The following is a 19,057-nucleotide window of genomic DNA, read 5'->3' on the forward strand; positions in this document are numbered from 1 at the left end:
AAACCTTGACAGTGCTATTGCTTATTTGCAAGTTCCAGGAATTCGGTTTTATGCACAGAATGTGTAAACCTCATTTGATGCATTAACATTGTACAATCTGGGTTGTATCTCAACTTTTAGCTGACTGTGCATCTTTCAGAGAATATCCCAAAATGAAATCGCTGGATGGGCCTAACTGAATTCACATGCAAACTGAAAATGTGCAACAAGGTTAACTATTTTCCTTCTTTGGTACAAATGTGCCAACCCGGGGCCATATATCTATTCAAATTCTCAGGGCCATTTGGCTGAGGGAAACAGGCTTTTGCCTAAGCTTCAGGAGCAAAAGTAATACTCCAGAGAGTTAGTTGGATTAAGAAACCATTCTAAAAAAAGATAAATCATGCAAATTGTGTTAATTTCTCAACATGAAGGGAGGTAAGGGGGGAGGATTAGAATTAAAGAGTCCCAGAGAATAATGGTGAGGTCTGGGAATTGTGGAAGTCCCATCACCACCACCACCCTTCCATACTGAGGATTGCTTGGTGCCTTCTAAATAAGTTTTCTTGCAGATGTTTCATTACAGGTAACATCATCACTGATCAGCATAAGTGGCCTGCATCCTTGTTTTCTTGCAGATGTTTCACCACCCGATGGTTCCCCTGCTTGTTTATTTGCAGATATTTCATTACCCAAATTAGGTAACATCATCAGTTCTAGTCACTGATGTTGTCTAGTTTGGCTAATGAAACCTCTACAAGAAAACAAGCAAGCTGACGAAGGACCCCTTGTGTCGACTCCTGAGCTACAAATATTCTTCTTTATTGGCACCTTCCGTATTGGCACCTTCCGTATTGGACTGTGGAAGAGTGGATAAGTGGAGTAGCGAGCATTTCCAAGGATGATGCGGAGTCTACGTTAGGTGTAAGGCGAGGCACGGAGGAAAGACTGAAAGGCCAACCTATCTCCCCGCAGGGATTGCAATGGGGCGTTTAGCAGCCTCGGGTAAAGCGAAATTTTAAAAGGCTCGTCGTTGCGTTTAATGTTTCCAAAACGGAGGGGGGAAAGGTAGCGACCACACGGCTAAAAGGGAGTGGTTCAGTCAGGCGCAGCTCCGGAACCGATACTCTCGCGGGTTGTTGCTTCCCGAACTAGGGGCGGGGATAATAGGGGATTTCTCGAGAAAACCTGAACTTTCGCTTTCTGCTGGAGAAGGGGACCGCACCCGGATCTTTAAGGTAGGCAAAAACAGTCTTGCGAACGGAGCGCTTTCTTGCATCTTTCATACCACTACCGTTTATATTGCTTCGCCTACAGGAAAACCAAAGTAGAATAAGCTTCCCGATGTGATCACAATCTTTTGCGAACCTCTTTTGCTTCCCGACTCCACTCCTTTACACTGAAGTCTCCCAAAGAAGGAAACAACTTCTATGTCCCTTAATCCACCTAACCTTGAATTTCTATTTCTCTGTTCTTAATCAATAATCACATATATAGTTTCTAACATTCTGGCTCCTCCTAGTTAATTAAGAAAACGAAATGAGTGCATGCCTTCCAGTCAGCATTCACTTCTGGCCGCGGTGGCGCAGTGGTTAGAGTTCAGTACTGCAAGCTAGTTCTGATCACCATCTGCCAGCAGTTTGGCAGATCGAATCTCAGTAGGCTCAAGGTTGGCTCAGCCTTCCATCCAAGGTCAGTAAAATGAGAGCCCAGATTGTTGGAGGCAATATGCTTATTGCTCTCTGTAAACCGCTTAGAGGGGGGGATGTAATGTAAATCACTGTTAAGCAGTATATTGCTATTGGAGCAGAGTTCTTCAAACTTGGCACTTTAAGACTTGTGGACTTCAACACCCAGAAGTCACAAGTCTTAAAGTTACCAAGTTTGGGGGCTAGAAGGCTGACTAAGTATGGAAATTGAGGAAGCCAAACTGGGGAAGCGAAAGACCAAGACCAAGGAAAATTAAAAATGAAGTTCTGTTGCCTGCTCTCAAAATATCTACCCATAGGTAACACATATACACATATATTGTGTGTATAAATATTAATCACAGCCCAATTTGAATACATGAAGGAAAGAGAAAACTTAAGAGTTTACAAGGTTGATGCTTGTGGAACAAAACTGATTGAATCTGGATTTTCTGCTTCAGATACCACAAAGTCTCTTCCCAGAAGGTAACAAGGAAAACAGATTGTGAACAGGCGGTGTAGCGTCTCAGAAAATACTGCAGACCTGCTCAAACATTGCTAATGTGCTATATCCTGGATAGAAGGAAATGAAACGCCAATAACCTTTTCTGCCATCTTTACAACTCTCTGCACTTCCTTCCTGCCCAAAGCAATAATACGCTATTAACTAGTTACCCTTACTTCATTACTGTAAATTGACTATCTTTGGATGTGGTTTTTACTACACTATTGATAAACTTCATTCTCTAGAACCTAAGTGTCTGGAGGTCCCACTGTTTAAGATAAATATCATGTCATCTTAAATTTCTAATTATGGGCTGGCCTGCAATGTATTTTGAGAAAGCCACATCCTATCCTTAGTCTGTATAAGAAATATTTGTGGTCAGCCTATTTGTGTCAGCTATTGCTGCCAAATGTGAAAAAAATGGCAAAGGCACATTCTGGCTGAAGTTCATCCATAGGTTACAAATGCTTCTGATTCTTAAAATTCCTGATTAATGCCTCATCTCTTTGTAATAACACTTTTTCATCTCATTTTGTTGCTTCAGGAACACCTCAGTTATATAAGTCACTTAACAATACATAATAATAATGTATTATTTCTCTTTCCTTTATGTATTCAAGTGTTTTTTTATAGTTTGGATGCACAATCTCAGCAGGTTTAACAGAACAGAAAAAACAATCCCATTGCAGTAATGGATTCTGCTGAAGAAAGTGAAGTTTTAGCCAGATTTAGCTACAGGAAATCTTTCTCTAGATAAATTCACAAACTGAGTTAACTTAAGATAAGGCTTGTTTAATTTGGTTTATTGTTAAGCATACAAGGTCAATAAATAACCCACAATTTTATAGAGGTAAACTAATACCTGAAGTCTCCCTTGTTGTCCTATGATTTGATTATTCTATTCTCTGGGGGCTTTCTGTTTGCAGATGTGGCATAATAGACAGTGCAAACGGGAAAATAGTTATTCCTGTTTGTGTAATGACCTGTTGAACCTTTAGCTAATTCACAGAAGATGCAAGGTAACATTGACTAAAAATGAAAGAATTCACTACCAGGAATTGGCCAGATGAGCCATTTTGCTTAGCAAAAATAATCCCTGTACCATTTCAGAAAATCATTTTTTTCCAGTTGAAATGACTTATAGAAACTTATATGGGAATATACTATTCTCTTTTTAAAAATATTTTTTGTCTTCCACAGTTTGTGTCTTGTTTCTCCTTCATAGAGCATCAATTATGCATCGATGTGGCCTTCTCACATCCTCTAATGTGCCAGGTAAACTGAGTATCTGATTGCTGGTTAAGGCTGAGCAAAATGGAACGTTGTATATTACTTAAAAAGGAAGCTATGGTGTCTTTGAGCTTATTATTTTAATTCTATAGCTTTACAGGTCATTTGCATGCTCTGCTCTTGAAGGGTATCTGGAAGTTTCAGCTGGTGCCAAATGCAACAAGGTAGACAGCATTGTGTGCTCTTAAAACCTGCATAAATTACCTTCCCTACTGGTTCACATCATGTCGCACACACGTGTTTTGTGCACATCACTTCACAGAAATGATCCTCTATGCATGCACAGAAGACTTTGCACTTGTGCAGAGGGTTTTGTGCAGTCCACAGTGATCAGAGGGCAGGGTTGGGAGCATGAACCACCGGTCATCACTGCCGGTTCAGCAAGCGGCAGAAAATTTCTGCTTCCAGTTCTAAAGATCTGGTCCGTATCGGCAGCAACCCACCACTGATAAATTACACCTCTGCTCTGTGAGCTGCTTTGGTTGCTAGTTTGCTTCCAGATTCAATTCACAATGCTAATTACGAGTTCTCCTTAACGTACTACCACAATTGAGCCAAAGTTTCTGCTATTGAGGCGTTTGTTAAGTGAGTTTTGTCCCATGCCACAGTTGTTAAGTGAATCACTGCTGTTGATAAGTGATCCTGGCTTCCCCATTAAATTTGCTTGTCAGAAGGTCGAAAAAAGGGGAATCACTCTGCAACCGTAATAAAAGTGAATTAATTGTCAAGTATCTAAATTCTAATCCTGTGACCATAAGGATGCTTCAAAGATTGTAAGTGAAAAGGGATCATAAGTCCCCTTTTTCAGTGCCATTGTAACTTTGAATGATCCCTAAATGCATTGTTGTATGTCAAGGTCTTCCTGTATAACTTTTCAAACCTTACACGGCATAGGATCAGGTTATTTGAGGGGCCACCTCGCCCCAACTCCATTTATCCATTCCATCATAGCTGGCAGAAATGGCATGCTGTGGGTCCAGTCAGCTGATGAACTTTATTTAGCAGTGAAGTATGCATATTTTTCAATGAGATTGAGACAGGGAGATTCCTCTCATTCAAAGAGGGAGAACCCAGATCCTTATCTTACATTCCACTTTATTATTAACACAACAAAGACATGCAAGAGGAAAAATTGATTGGACAAGATAACCATATCCCCTCTACAGTAAACCAGCTACATATAGTCAAACATGTTACATGTATGTCCATTTAAATGAGATTTGGTATCAGAATTTAAGCTCCAAAAAGGTTGTTTGGAGTTCATGAAGAGAGAAACCAGACGCCAGCCAATTAACAGCTAACAAACTTTTTCTTATCAGGAGATAATAGCCTCCCTTCTGTAGTTTTATTTTTTCAGTGTAGGAACGTTAGAAACTCAATCAAACCATACAGCAACAGGGTAAAAATGTCTACTATATTCTAGCCCAGTGATTATCAACCTTTCTAATGCCATAATCCATTAATACCCCCTCATTTTGTGATGACCCTCAACCATAAGTCTAGTGCCAATTCTCCCAACAGCTGATTGGCAGGAAGGTCAGAGGGACACCCCCGCTATAAATGCCTAATTGGTCGGATTGTAAAAATATGTTCCAAGGGGCCAGAATAGAAGCTTCAGTTCCTAACACCATGGGAAATTTGTCTTTTCCCACGGTTTTAGGCGACCCATGTGAAATGGTTGTTTGGCCCCCAAAGGGGTCCCGACCCCCCAGGCTGAGAACCATTGTTCTAGCCTGTAATGAATGCCATTTTAAGAGAAAAAAATAAATTAAAATACAAAGTAACTATTTTAGATAACAAATTGAAAAGTCCATGTTAAGTCTCCCTCAGCAGGATAGCAATAGTACTTGGCACTGTTCCCTTTAAGGTGCGCTCCTGCATGGGCGCGCACAGAAAAACATCCCCCCGCACAGCCTTTTCTAAGGGTGCCCAGCTGAGCTGGGAGTCGGAGTTGGGGCGGCTTTGCCCCCACCAGTTCAGGGAAAGATGGCGGTGCCCATCAGGCACTTCCGCCCTTTCCTTACGTAACTGAGGTTCGGCCTGCACTAGGATGGAAGGGGGGAGGCGGCGGCAGCAGCTCTACGGGGCTTTGAGCTGACGTCTCTCCCCCTTCTTGCCCCCTCTTCCGCCGCCATGGCGGCGGGCAGCCCCCAGTGTGGCGGCAGAAGAGAAGGCGAAGCTCGTGCTTTGGCCACACCAGGGCCGAGTCACCTCCGGCTCCAGGGGGCAGCCCCAGCACAGCAGCGGGGGAGGAGGATGTGAAGCCAGATGGCCGGAAACAGTGCATTTGAAAAGCGGTGTGTTTGAAAAGCAGTGCATTTTTCAAATGTGCCACTTCCCCGGGCAGCGGGCTTCACCTCCTCCTCCCCCACTGCCGCACTGGGGCTGTCCCCTGGAGCCGGGGGCGATGGGCCCGGTCTCAGTCCCAGTGTGGCTGAAGCACCCAGCTTCGCCTTCTCTTTCGCCGCCGCGCTGGGGGCTGCCTTCCGCCGGCGGGTCTTCTCCGCTGCCCAATCCCGGTATTGGACCCAGGGGCGGCTCGGCCCCGAAATTCACCTCTTCCCCCGCTGCCACGCTGGGGGCTGCCAGCCACTGCCGGGTGCCCTCCGCCGCCCAATCCCGGTACAAGACGGCAGCAGCCCGAATCAAGAGCATGGACATCTTAAACAGGTAGGAAAAGGGGGGAGAGAGAAAGGGGGAAAGAGGGGGGAGAGAGAAAGGGGGGAGAAAGAAAGGGAGCAACAGGGGGGAGGGAGGGGGCAAGAGGGGGGAGAGAAGGAGGAGGGAGAGAGAAATAAAGCAAGAGAGAGAAGAGAGGAAGAGAGAGAGAGAAATGAGATCAAAAAGGGAAGAAAAAAGAGAAATGATAAAATGATTGAGGCACAGAATGAGAGGAAAGAGAGAGAGAGAAGTGACTCTTGATTTAAAGCATATGGTAAAAAGCACCCAAATAATAACAGAGGGGGGAAAAACCAGCCCTCACCTGTTTTTGGAAATGGTTCAATAGTTCACAGAGAGAGAGAGAGAGAAGGAGGGATGAGACAGGGATGGAAAAAGAGAGAAGTGAGAGAGGGAAATAAATTTATTTATTTATTTATTTATTTATTCATTCATTCATCTATACGCTGCCCAGTCCCGAAGGGACTGCCGCTCAGACACTATACTTTTCCGCCCACTCCAAAAAAAAATTAGAGAGAACATTGGTACTTAGACCGGAAATCCTCAAATATGGCAACTTTAAGACTTCTGGACTTTAACTCTCTAACCATCTATGCTGTTGGGAGAATTCTGGAAGTTGTAGTCCACAAGTCTTAACGTTGCCAAGTTTGAAAACCTGTTAGATTTATATATTGCTTCACTATGCTTTACAGCTTCTCCAGGAAAAAAGCCTTTCTAGTAGGGCACCCACCCTTTGGAACAACATGGCAGCTTTAAGACTTCTGGACTTTTACTCTCAGAATTGTCCAGCCACCCTTTGGAACAACTTTCTCATGAGGAGAAACTAGTTCCATCTTGCAGGCCCTTAAAAAGGACCCTCAAAACCTCTATATGTATCTAGGTTGTGAATCCCATACAATTGTAGAGCCCCTTAAATGGTTACATTGTATATACGGTAAGTTTAGAAGGTTCTCTCCCTGCCTCTTTATTACTGTAGATTTTGCGGTTTTTAATTGGTTTTGATCATTGGATTTTGTGACTGTTCGTTTTTTAATTATGTACACTGTCCAGGATCATACATATGAGGTAAGTGCCCATATAAATGATTTGGGGCTTACAGATCTTGGGGCATAACACCTATAAAAGATATATTTCCAGCACTTTCAGCAGTTAACAGTTATCATGGGGTTTTCTGCTCTGGGCCAGGCCAGATAGTGAGTTAACTATCCTCTTTCTGCTATTTCCACATTCCAGTGCCTTTGAAAAGCATTTCTGTGGATGTCATTATACGAGGCTTCGTGGCTGACGTAGTATCAGAACTCCAGTACCAGAATGAAGAAAAGAATCCAGTGGAGGCCACCTTTGTCTTCCCTCTGGATGATGAAGCTGCAGTCTATGCCTTTGAAGGTCTGATTGGTGGGACACGAATTGAGGCTCAGATCCGAGAGAAGAAGCAGGTACAGAAGACTAAAACATTTCAAAATACAAGGATATAGTTTTGGGAAGGCATAAGAGGCTATATCACTGTACCCAGATTGTATCTACACATCACAATTAGCTATGCTAAACAGGCTTAAATATTTTTAAGCTTAAATCTTCAGGTTTGATATATTTTGTTAACGATGTTTGTTCCTCTACTATAATGAAAAGTAAATGGTGGTAGGAATATAGTAACTTCCTACACATATTAATGTGTTTTTCATTTGAAAGGAAGACTATTTGGAAAGGTTATTAAACTCTGTGTATGATAACTAGGTGCATGTAATCTTCTTGACCACATTATGAAAGTGAATTGCCATTGCTAGGTGGGATTTTTTTTAAAAAACCCAAGTCCCAGAGGCATTTTATTTGTGACCAATTTAATAAGTGATCTTGTCATGTTCTTGCTTCTTTCTTCCCCTTCTTCAACACAGGCAGAGCAAGAATACGAAGATGCCCTGAGTGAAGGCCGCCAGGCTTTCCTGCTTGAGAGGGAAGAAAATACAAGTGACATTTTCATGTGCAACCTGGGCAATCTTCCTCCTAGTGAAGAAGCCACACTGAAACTGCGCTATGTTCAAGCACTAGCAGTGGAACCAGATGATGCCATCCGTTTTGTCCTGCCAGCTGTCTTGAACCCCCGCTATGTTCCTGAAGGTAACTAACTATATTCCCAAGTCTAGCATGGAGCTCCAAAAGCAAAGCTTCCAATGGGCTCCTTTCCTGCTCTCCTTGCTCACTGGGACAATTAATTCAGCTTCATCCTAAAAACCAACAATTTTGGCTGGATTCATACAAGACATGAAAGCATAAGGTACAATTTTTGCAGAGGAATTGATATGTTCTGTACATTCTTTGGGGATGTGCACAGTGTTTGAGTAACATTGTGCAAACACAGTTATAGTTTGCCATTAAAATAATAAACTCTTAAAGTAAGAAGCTTGAGGAGGAAGCATGCTGCCATTGATCCTTTCCATTTAATTTTACCATTTTTTAAATTTTTTACTAATGGACACAGCTCAAAATGGTGTGCAGTTGCTAGACCAGATTTTTGCAAGATGGTGCTCTCCAGATGAGTAGAAGAAGGCACAAAGAACCTGGAGAGTTTTAGCAATCACATCATATTATTTTCCTTTCCAAGTTAAAACATACTAATATACAGTACTTTTCTTCCCCTCCTATTTTCTTGTTACACCATGAAGTAGGCTGGCTTTGCAGGCTGGGGGACTAGGACACAATTACATGTCCTCCAATTTGAGCAGGATTCCTTACAGCTTTATGGACACCTCATTTTCATTTACCATTGTTTTCTTCTGTGGTAGCCAAGTAGTAACAATATCCCTCCCTGTGTAGCTTTGGAGTCCAAGCAAAGCATCGCTGGAATTGCAAATCAGAGTTAAGATTGTGGCTGTACAGGGCTCTGAACCTGAGTTGTTTTGGTGCAACTTAATAATCCCAGCACTACAGTGCCACTTTCCTGTTTGGGGTAGTGTCCTGCTGCCCCAGATTCTGGGAATCCCCCAGGAACCTCCCCACTTTTTGTAGGCAGAACCTCACATGTGTTTTCTGTTACCCAGGCTCAGAAGGGAACACTGTTTCCCAGAAAATACCACGAGTCTCCAAAGAAGCTCTGTCTTACACCCTCAGCCTCAGTGCCAAGGTGGAGTCCCCCTATGGCATCAACCGGGTGGACTCAAAATGCAATCTCATACAAAATATATCAGAGGATCGCACTGCTGCCCAGGTAAGGTTGCTCAGGAGCTAAAGATTTGGATTGGGACAAACTTTGGGGTAAAAAATATTTTTTCTAGCACCTGCACACTTCATATACCACATCAGTAGTCTGTGTGAACCCAACAACCAAATGGAATAAAGGATTGTTCACTCCATTTGAACTGACTTTTAAAAGAAAAAAACAAAAATTGGATGTGGAAAGCAGAGGTACTTCTGCCCCAATGTAGGGCTCTAAATGCATAGGAGCTGCCAGGTATATTCTTTTTAGAAAAATGTTGGTCTGCTGTGAAATAAGAGCTCAAATTAACAACTATTCATTTAATGATGATCTAAAAGCCTAGGAAAGTATGCTTTAGAGCGGGGATGTCAAACGTGAATTCATTCAGGGCTGCATCAGGGTTGTGTTTGACTTCAGGGGGGGCAGAGGGGAGTGGCCAGCTTGAAGTCACTTGTGTCAGAGGCACTGGTGGTGATGGGTTCCCGGGCTCCATTTTTGGCTGCAGTGGCCTTTTGCAACCCTCTGCCAATGAAAACAGAGCTCAGTCAGGCCACACATGGCCCTTCTGACTCCATTTTCACTGGCAGAGGCTCTGCAGGCTAGTCCTTTGCTGTTTCCAGGGTGGCACTGTGGACCAGACCTAAGCACCCCGTGGGCCAAATCTCGCCCCTGGGCCTTGAGCTTGATACCACTGCTTTACAGCCATAAAGCATCTCTGGCCATTGCAAAACCCCAGCAGTCATGTGATCACTGTCTGGATACTTGGCAATCTGATCACATTTACAAGCAGTTGCCAAGCACCTCTCAACCATGTAATTATCACTGGGAATCTTTTCTACTGGCTTTCCCAGAAAGTCAGTAATTGTAAGCTACTGCATCTGCTGAAAGCATCTATAAACCACTGGTCTATAGATGCTGGCTAAAAGAGCTGCATTATTGCACCAAATCAAAGGATCTCTCATGTATTGAGGGGATCTGACTTCCTTTGGCAGACAGTTTTTTCAACCAGCCCCCAGAGACAAGAGGGCATCAAAATCTAAGCAGAGAGACTGGGTAGTAAGGCGAGGAGTGTGGGGTACCTGATAGTTGGGACCAGTCCAGTGCAGGTCTTGCACAAATGTCTCTTTGTTCAGTGGCTGAATATTCTGCTTGGGGTCTGGCAGAGAAGACTTTCAGCTCCTGAGCAGAGATGCAGTTTGGTAAGGAAATGAGTGAAAGGGGCTTCAGGCAGATCCAGCACAAGCTGCACACAAGTATCTCTCTGCTGGGATTGCAGCTATTGAGCAAAGCAGCCGTGGGAGGCATAGTTCCCTCTAAGCTGAGCAGTGAGCAATCGCTCACTTAAAAATCATCATCAACTCAGAGTTTTCCAAACCTGCCCAGAAGCCGAGAGGGAAAGAGTGAGAGGGAAGGAGAGAGAGAGGAAGAGAGAGAAACAGAGAGAAAAAAGAGAGGAAGGAAAAGAGAAAGAAAAAGAATGGGAGTAAGGAAGAGAGAAAGAAAATCAAATCTAATTTGAAACTAGCTCAACTATTTAAGTGGCATTTTGATATTGATAGAGTTGCCCTATTATGAGCTCACTGTTATAGACACACAGTAGTTTTTTATTTTGAAATTCTCTGAGGCAAAATGGGTGGGTTTTTTGTTTGTTTGTTTGTTTGTTTGTTTGTTTATTATTTCTGTGCCGCCCAGTCCCAAAGGGACTGCCTCTCAGACACTATACTTTTCCGCCCACCACCCAAAAAAATTAGAGGAAACACTGATTAACAACTCACAATTGGTTGTGAGTCAAGGGTTACCTGTTCACGGTTTCCCAAATATTTGTATATTATTAATAATAATAATAATAATAATATAATAATAATAATAATAATAATAATAATAATAATAATAATAATTTGTATGCCGCCCTTCTCCGAAGGCATGAGTAATGCATATTATTTATATAGAAATAATGAACAAGTCTCACATTCCCTTGCCCTGATTATACTATTTAGGGCTCCAGGGGTTGACTGTGCTGCCCAAAAGATTCTCAGTTGCCTGTTCCCCATCAGATAGTCTTTGAATATGTTATGCTAACAACCAGTTCCATTCACACAAAAGATAGATGAACTTGCAAGGCTAAACAGATCTTCTTAGAGTGGACCAAATGGCTAGGTATCTGGGTGATCTGCTCCTATCAATGCTCCTATCAGAGTTAAAAGGGACCCTCCCTTAATGGAAGACTTAAATCATGGAAGTATTTATATAACAAAATGTTTAACAGCTGTCTTGTCTTAGCCACTTAGCATAGCATTTGCTATAACAATGTGTGGCTTAACCACAATGTTAGGACTACAATCTGCAAGCATTTGGTTTCACTTATCTTCCCAAAGGTCTCCTTGGCTGAAGGGCACCAATTTGACCGTGATGTGGAACTGCTGATATATTATGAAGATGTGCACAAGACCAGTGCCATTTTGGAGACTGGGAAATCTGGAGCTGCCCCAGGTAAGCAAAGTTGAAGGCAGAGGTGGAAATTTATGCCTCTGCACTACAGTTATCAGCAATCCCTCTTACTAGGCCTATGAGTGAAGAATGCTGAGAGATGCAACTCAACCACATATGGAGAAACAAAGGATCTTTATCTATGGCTATCATGTGGCTGAAGTGGAAGTCCTAAGAATTGGAGGAATCCTGCCTTGAGTGAAAATGCTGTCGCTCCTCCTTGTGCCATATCTGTCATCAGACATTGGTGATCATGTTGGTGATTTGGTTTTTTTCAACAGCCATGCAGAAAAGTGCTGTTGAGTTTTGTCCAAACCAGTCCCTTAGGTTTTGGAGCCATGATGTTCTTCTTCTGCCTGGACCATGTTTAAAAACACATACTGATTTCGTTCTTTCTGCAAATATAGGTTCACTGATGGGAGACCCAGCCCTCTTGCTAAGCCTGTACCCCAATATTCTAGCTGTCAAAACAGGTCAAAGTGTTCCTGGAGAGTTTATCTTCCTGCTGGATCGCTCTGGTAGCATGGGTTCTCCCATGGGTAACAGTTTGGGCTCACAATCACGCATCGAGAGCGCTAAGGTACTTTCAAGGTGGATAAGTGGGTGAATTAGTTGGATTGTTGAAGATGGAGAATGACAAGTGGTCTAGGATAGTGGTTCTCAACTTGTGATTCATGGACTCCTGTAGGGATACTATGTCATCACACGGGTCCATGAAAGCTTGAAGAAATATCATGAGTTAAATTGTGAGTTAAGTCTGGGGGGGGACACGTTTATGGCCACAAAAGGTATTTAAACGGGGTCTGTGGTGAAGAAAAGGCTTGTCTATAATATTTATACATGTATTGTCTGTAGAATTTCCTCAAATCTTTCACGGTGCTTAAGCTGCTGTACACAGTTCCTTTCTCTCTGACCTGTAAAAACGATTCTGTGAAGTATAGTGGATTTAGTGTCTAGGGAAGGTCACAAAGTGGGAGCTGGGATGATAATTGAAGCCAAAGGTCCCTTTAATCTACATCCAAACACAACAGTTGACCTTACAAAGGGGGGACCTCAGAAATGTAGAGGAGATAAATATAAAAACTGCCATTTTGAACTGAAATGATATGCTAGAGTATCTAAATGACTCCAGATGTTTCTCTCCCTCTGTTCCATTTCAGGAGACCTTGATTTTCTTGCTAAAGAGTCTCCCTCTGGGATGTTACTTCAACATCTATGGCTTTGGCTCTACTTTTGACTCATTTTACCCGTGAGTATTAAAAGATGCCTTTTGTCCATCTCTTTATTTCTTGGCTTCTCCAGTTCCTACTTAATATGTAAAATATTATTTGAAAATAATCAAATGGATAATTTGCTTTTAAAAGAAATACAAGGTTAAATAGAAGAAACCCCCCAAATCCTTAAATTAGGAGTGGAAGAAATAAATTCTAGTGTGATGTATCCTGCATATAGCACTGCCTTGAAATCCATATTCATAACTTGAAAATCATCTGAAAGCTTTATCTTAGACTCAGAACATGTAAGATTTTGGGGTTGTCATGTCTCACTTCACTTTTGAGAGCCTGCAATCCAAAAGGAAATAATACCAGCACAAAAACTACCGTATTTTTCGCTCCATAAGACGTAGTTTTTTTCCTCCCAAAGTAGGATGAAAAATCAGCCCCGTCTTATGGAGCGAAGATGCAGGGGGGGGGGGGGGAGGCTGCGAACTCGGAAGCGCCATCCCGCCGGCTGGCTGGCTAGCTGCTGCCTGGCCCCCTCCCTCCCGGAGGAGGGTCTCCCTCCGCACCACCAGCGGCGCTCCCCCCGCCAGCCAGCCAGCCAAGCCCCGCGCCCGCCGGAACCGGCTCCTCGCTCTCCCCCCGCCGCCCGCCGCGTTTGCAGGAGGTGGGGAGGGTCGGGCGGCCCGCCAAGGCCAGGAGGGACGCCGCTGCCCCCCCTTCCCTCTCTCCGCCCGCCGCTGCGCCTCCTTGACGCCGAGAGGAAATGCCGGCAAAGGCTTTTCTCAGCGGAGGCCGGCGAAGGCGATATTCAATGTCGGGGGCACATGGGCGGTTGCGCACGCACCCTATTTCCCTGCTAGCCCACTCGGAATATTCAAAATAAGAAAAGCCTTTGCCGGTGAAGGTTTTTCTTATTCTGAATATTCCGAGTGGGCTAGCAGGGAGATAGGGAGCGCATGCAACCGCCCGTGCGCCCCTGACATTGAATATCACCTTTGCCGCCGGCCCCGCCTCTCCTACAACCCCCTTGCTGAGAGCCCAGGACGAAAGTGCTCTCGGCAAAGGTGAGGCGGGCAGGGCGTGCGCGCGTCACCGCTGAGAAGAACGGAGAGAGAACGAGAGTGAGTGAGAGCAACAGACAGCAAGATAGTGAGAAAGAGAGAGTGAGAGAAGGGGGGAGAGAGAGAAAGAGAGAGGGGGAGAGAGAGAAAGAGAGGGAGAGGGAGAAAGAGAGTGGGAGAGGGGGGAGAGATAGCAAGAGAGGGGGAGAGAGAAAGAGAGAGGGAAAGGGGGAAGAGAAAGAGAGAGGGAGAGGGGGGAGAGATAGCAAGAGAGGGAGAGAGAGAAAGAGAGGGAAAGGGGGAGAGAGGGGGGAGAGAAAGAGAGAGAGGGAGGGAGAGAGAGGAGATAAAGGAAGAGGAGAGAGAGAAAGGAAGAGAAAGAAAGAAAGAGGGATAGAAAGAGAGAGAGAGTGAGAGATGCTCAGTGAGCCTTTCTTTGAAGTTGCCTTTCTTTCTTTCTTTCTTTTTCTCTCTTGCTCTCTTGCTCTTTCATTCTTTTTTCTTTCTCTTGCTTTCTTTCTTTCTCTTGCTTTCTCTCCTTCCTTCCCTCCTTCCATTTCTTTCATTCCCCCTCTCTATTTTTATTTCTCTTTCATTTTCTTTCCTTCTTTCTCTCTTTCTTTCTTTCTTTCTTGCTCTTTTTCTTTCTCTCTTTTACCTTCCCTTCCTCTATTTCTTCTTTTCTTTCTCCTTCCTACCTTCTTCCCTCCCTCCCTCCCTTCAGTCCTTCCTCTCTTACTCTCCCCTTTCATAAGTTTCCTTGCTTCCTTCCTCTGTTCCTGTTCCTTCCCCCTTTATTTATTTATTTATTTATTTATTTCCTTCCTTCCTTCCTTTCCTCCCTCCATTTCTTGCTTTCCTTTTCCTTCCTCCCTTCTTTCCTCCCTCACTCCCTTCTTTCACTCCTTCCTCTCTTCCTCTCCCCTTTTTGGCTCAAAATATTTTTTTTCTATTTTCCTCCTCTAAAATCTAGGTGCGTCTTATCAGCAGGTGCGTCTTATAGAGCGAAAAATACGGTAAATTTTACTAACATAAAGGAACACTTAAGTTAGCATAGTTTAATTTCTCCCAATTTTTTCCCCCTTTATCTTGAATTATAAAGAATAAATATAATTGGGTGAAAGTTCGTGAACTTGAGATCTCCCATGGGGTTCTAAAGAGGTATTCTCTTGTCTTCTTTGGTGTTCTCAATAGCCATATAATGCCCTTGAGTTCTCTATACTTCTTAGCATATTAAAGATGATAAATTAGAAAGAATGACTTTGATTTGTGGTTGTGCATTAAGGCTATGAAAAGTGAGATGATGAACAGTAGATTCTTGTGGATATGGGGAATATGTTTGGGAGGACTTGATTTAGCTTAGTAATAGCTTTTGCTCTCTGACACCCTTCACAGGAAGAGCGTTAAGTACACCCAGCAGACCATGGATACATCTGTCCAACGTGTAAAGAAGCTATGTTCTGACTTGGGAGGAACAGAGATTATAAAACCCCTGAAAGCTATTTACAGCCAGCCATGCTTTGAAGGGCATCCTCGACAGGTATTCAATTCTAATAAGATCTTTCTTTTTACATAGAATCAGGATTTATGCATGAGCACAAAAAGATTTATAGAAAATCACATAATAACGCCCATAACAACCAATATAGGGACTTTTCAAAGGAAGCTTTACTTTTATTATATGCTGTATTACAAACTTAGTCATTTTAGTATATTTCATGGTTTCCTACCAAATAGATTTAGATGAGACCAATTCATATTTTCTAACATACAATTGAAATATTTCATCCATAATTAAATGTTTGTTTTCATTTCTCTATGTATAGCTATTCTATACTACAAGACCTTCATTTAGATCTATTACATCTTTCTCTTATTCTTAATTTCACAGGTACATTTCTATTTTTTCCCATTAATCTGCATTCTCTACATTTAATGCTCTTATATTCCTCCAAATGTAATGATTATCACATGGTGAGCCCATAAATATTGATCTCCACAGCCCATTATGGCATTAGATCATTAAAGTCTTCACATGCCACTTTTAATAAGATAGGGAAAATACTGGTCAGGTGTCCTCAACTCGCAGGTGGTGGCCCACTACTAGGCCGTGGCCTATTCAGAGCAGGGCTGCATGAGAGGTGGGCTGGTGAATGCATGCAGATCCATTCACACAAGCAGCATCACAAAGGCCTCTCTCTTGTGTGAGTGTAGCTGTGCGCATGTGCCCCAGTGCTCCTTCTTCCCCCACCACTAGGTCACCAAGTTGCCTGCTCCTGATGCTCCAAAAGTGGAGCTTGAAAGCAGACGCTGAGTGGAACGAGAATGCTTTGCTCAGTTTTCCTGGTTTAGTGAGCTGCCTGTGCACTGATATGCTTTGGGAGAATTGGGCAACCTCAGTAAGTCTGATGGAACACGAGACTTTGCCCCCAAAGGCCTCTTCATGCCAAAATCTCTTGCAAATGGATGAAAGGCTTTAGAGGAGCAATCTCATGCAGATTCAGACCTTCTGTCCCTTTGCAAAAGCTTTTGGTTAAGAAAAGCATGAAGGAGCGCGAAATACTTCTCTTTTCTCTTGCATGAATGGAGCTGTGTACACACACACACCCCAGCTCACCACCCATATAGCCCAGTTCCCATCTTCTCCACCCCCAATGGAGCTGCAAAAGTTGGGGATCACTGAACTAGGTTACCAGTCTGAGTTATACATAAAGAATGCAGCATTCTTTATTAATAGTAAATCCAGTTGATCAGCTTGGACATATTTCTGTCACTATGACACCAAGAAAACTGAGATAAATTTCACTCCACATTTGCTTGTACTATTTTTATCAGGCTGAAATTTTTAATGTAGAGATTACTTTGCAAGCCAAACATACTGTTACTCAGACCTCACCGACATTGGTAGCACAGAAACAGTAACTATACAGAGTGAGCAGGTCACTCACTATATCTAGAGCTAAGCAATTTTGTGGAATGTTGAGATTGTTAAGCAAATCCTTGGTTTCGTTCCAGTCCTGTTGTCTCTTTGACAAGCCATACAAAGTCCAAGTTAAATTTCTTATTTATTTATTTGATTTGTAGGTCGGCCGTCTCTGTGGACTCGGGGCGGCTCACAACATGTCAATAAAACAGTATACAAATTACAATCATATCCAATTAATATAGATAATTAACTAAAAACATTATAAAAACTAAATACCACAATCATTCATTCAATACAACCAAATATAGTAAATATTCATTGGTCAGAGGCTGGGATATAATGACCCCAAGCCTGGCAGCATAAATAAGTTTTCAAGTTCTTTCGGAGGGCAAGGAGGGTTGGGGCAGTGCAAATCTCTGGGGGAAGCTGATTCCAGAGGGTTGGGGCCCCCACAGAGAAGGCATTTCCCCTAGGCCCCACCAAGCAGCATTGTCTAGTTCAGTGTTTCCCAACCTTTTTTGAGCCGCGGCACATTATTCACATTTTCAAAATCCTGGGGAACACTGAAAGGGGGTGGTGGCTAAAGAAAAGTTTTGACAAAAAAAAAAAATCTTCCTCCATTTCGCTCTATTTCTCTCTCACTCTTTCTCTCTCTTCCTTCCTTCCCTTCTTTCTCTTTCTCCATCCCTCTTTCTTTCTTCCTCTCTCTTTTGCTCTCTTTCTCTCTCCCTCCTTCCCTATATGTCTTTCTCTCTCCCTTGCTCTCTCTGCCTCTCTTGCTATCTCTCTTTCATTCTCTCTCTTTTTCTCTCTCTTTCTCTCTCTCTTGCTATCTCTTTCTCTCTCTCTCTGTCTCTCTTTCTTTTTCTCTGTCTCTCTTTCTCTCTCTCTTGCTAGCTCTCTTTCTCTCTCTTTCTCTTTCTCTGTCTCTCTCTCTCTCTGCCTCTCTTGCTATGTCTCTCGTGCTCTCTCTCTCTTTCTCTCTCTTCCTTTCTTCTCTGCGGAGGCCGGCGAAGGTTTTTCTTATTTTAAATGTTCCGGGTGGCAGGGGGATGCGGAGCCCGCACGCACACACACCCGACATTCCAAATCCTGCCTCAGCTGCATGCAAGAGGGGCCGGGCGGGCGTTAGCAGCCCGATGAGGAGGACGAGAAGCCGCTGCAGCCACCCCCAATCCCCCCCCTTCCCTGGGTACCTTCCAAAGGCCCCTGGAAAAAGGCAGGAGGTAGCAACGAGGCGCGAGGACAAGCAGGCAGCTTGGCGGAGGGGAAGCGCTGACGGGCTCTCCTCCTTCCCCACCCCCGCGCTTCTCTCCCGCCCTGGCTTTTGCTTCGCCCGCAGATTTCCCCGCAGTTCAAAAGGAGGCAAGAGGTGGCCTGGATGAAATTGCGGGGAAATCATGGGGCGAAGCAAAAGCCAGGGCGGGAGAGAAGCGCGGGGGTGGGGAAGGAGGAGAGCCCGTCAGCGCTTCCCCTCCGCCAAGAGGTTATTGCCGCCGTCTCTGCCTCCACTCAGGCAGCCATCGTGGTTGAGCTGAGCGAGAGGAAAAGGCGCGGTGACCACGGTGGCTCCCTGAGTGGAGGCAGAAGCGGTGGCAATAACCTCTGTGCTTTCTACGGCAGCGTGGCTGAGCTGGACGGAGGGAAGCGGCAGCTCCCACTCGAACCCACGGCAACGGGCGACGGCTTGGTGGGAGGCGACGGCGGGAGACACAGGCGGTGGGAGGAGAGGGAACTAGGAAGCGACTGAAGCCCAAGACCATCCACAGGACGACACTCAGGCAGGGGCGCCGGCAGCGCCCCGCCCAGCTGGAGCTTCTCGCGGCACACCTGGCCATGTCTCGCGGCACACTACTGTGCCACGGCACACCGGTTGGGAAACGCTGGTCTAGTTGATGGGACCTGGAGAAGACCAACTCTGTGGGACCTAACTAGACACTGGGATTCATGCGGCAGAAGGTGATCCCATAAGTAATCTGATCCAATGCCATGTAGGGCTTTAACCAACACTTTGAATTGTGTTCAGAAA

The 19,057-nt window shown here is 44.1% G+C and overlaps 1 protein-coding gene across 1 annotated transcript in view; it reads left to right on the forward strand.

Moving 5' to 3' along the window:
- The first annotated feature begins 1,093 nt into the window (after nucleotides 1-1,093).
- The window catches only part of VWA5A (von Willebrand factor A domain containing 5A), a 32,226-nt gene continuing 14,262 nt past the window's right edge, over nucleotides 1,094-19,057 (forward strand). The window contains exons 1-9 of the mRNA XM_070729124.1: nucleotides 1,094-1,217; nucleotides 3,373-3,447; nucleotides 7,375-7,577; nucleotides 8,034-8,256; nucleotides 9,177-9,343; nucleotides 11,707-11,821; nucleotides 12,226-12,398; nucleotides 12,979-13,067; nucleotides 15,498-15,642. Of these exons, the coding sequence (XP_070585225.1) occupies nucleotides 3,408-3,447; nucleotides 7,375-7,577; nucleotides 8,034-8,256; nucleotides 9,177-9,343; nucleotides 11,707-11,821; nucleotides 12,226-12,398; nucleotides 12,979-13,067; nucleotides 15,498-15,642 (1,155 nt within the window). The 5' untranslated portion in view covers nucleotides 1,094-1,217; nucleotides 3,373-3,407. The remainder of the gene's footprint in view (nucleotides 1,218-3,372; nucleotides 3,448-7,374; nucleotides 7,578-8,033; nucleotides 8,257-9,176; nucleotides 9,344-11,706; nucleotides 11,822-12,225; nucleotides 12,399-12,978; nucleotides 13,068-15,497; nucleotides 15,643-19,057) is intronic.

This window comes from Erythrolamprus reginae, chromosome Z, assembly GCF_031021105.1.
Source record: "Erythrolamprus reginae isolate rEryReg1 chromosome Z, rEryReg1.hap1, whole genome shotgun sequence".
In the NCBI taxonomy this organism is placed as follows: domain Eukaryota; kingdom Metazoa; phylum Chordata; class Lepidosauria; order Squamata; family Dipsadidae; genus Erythrolamprus; species Erythrolamprus reginae.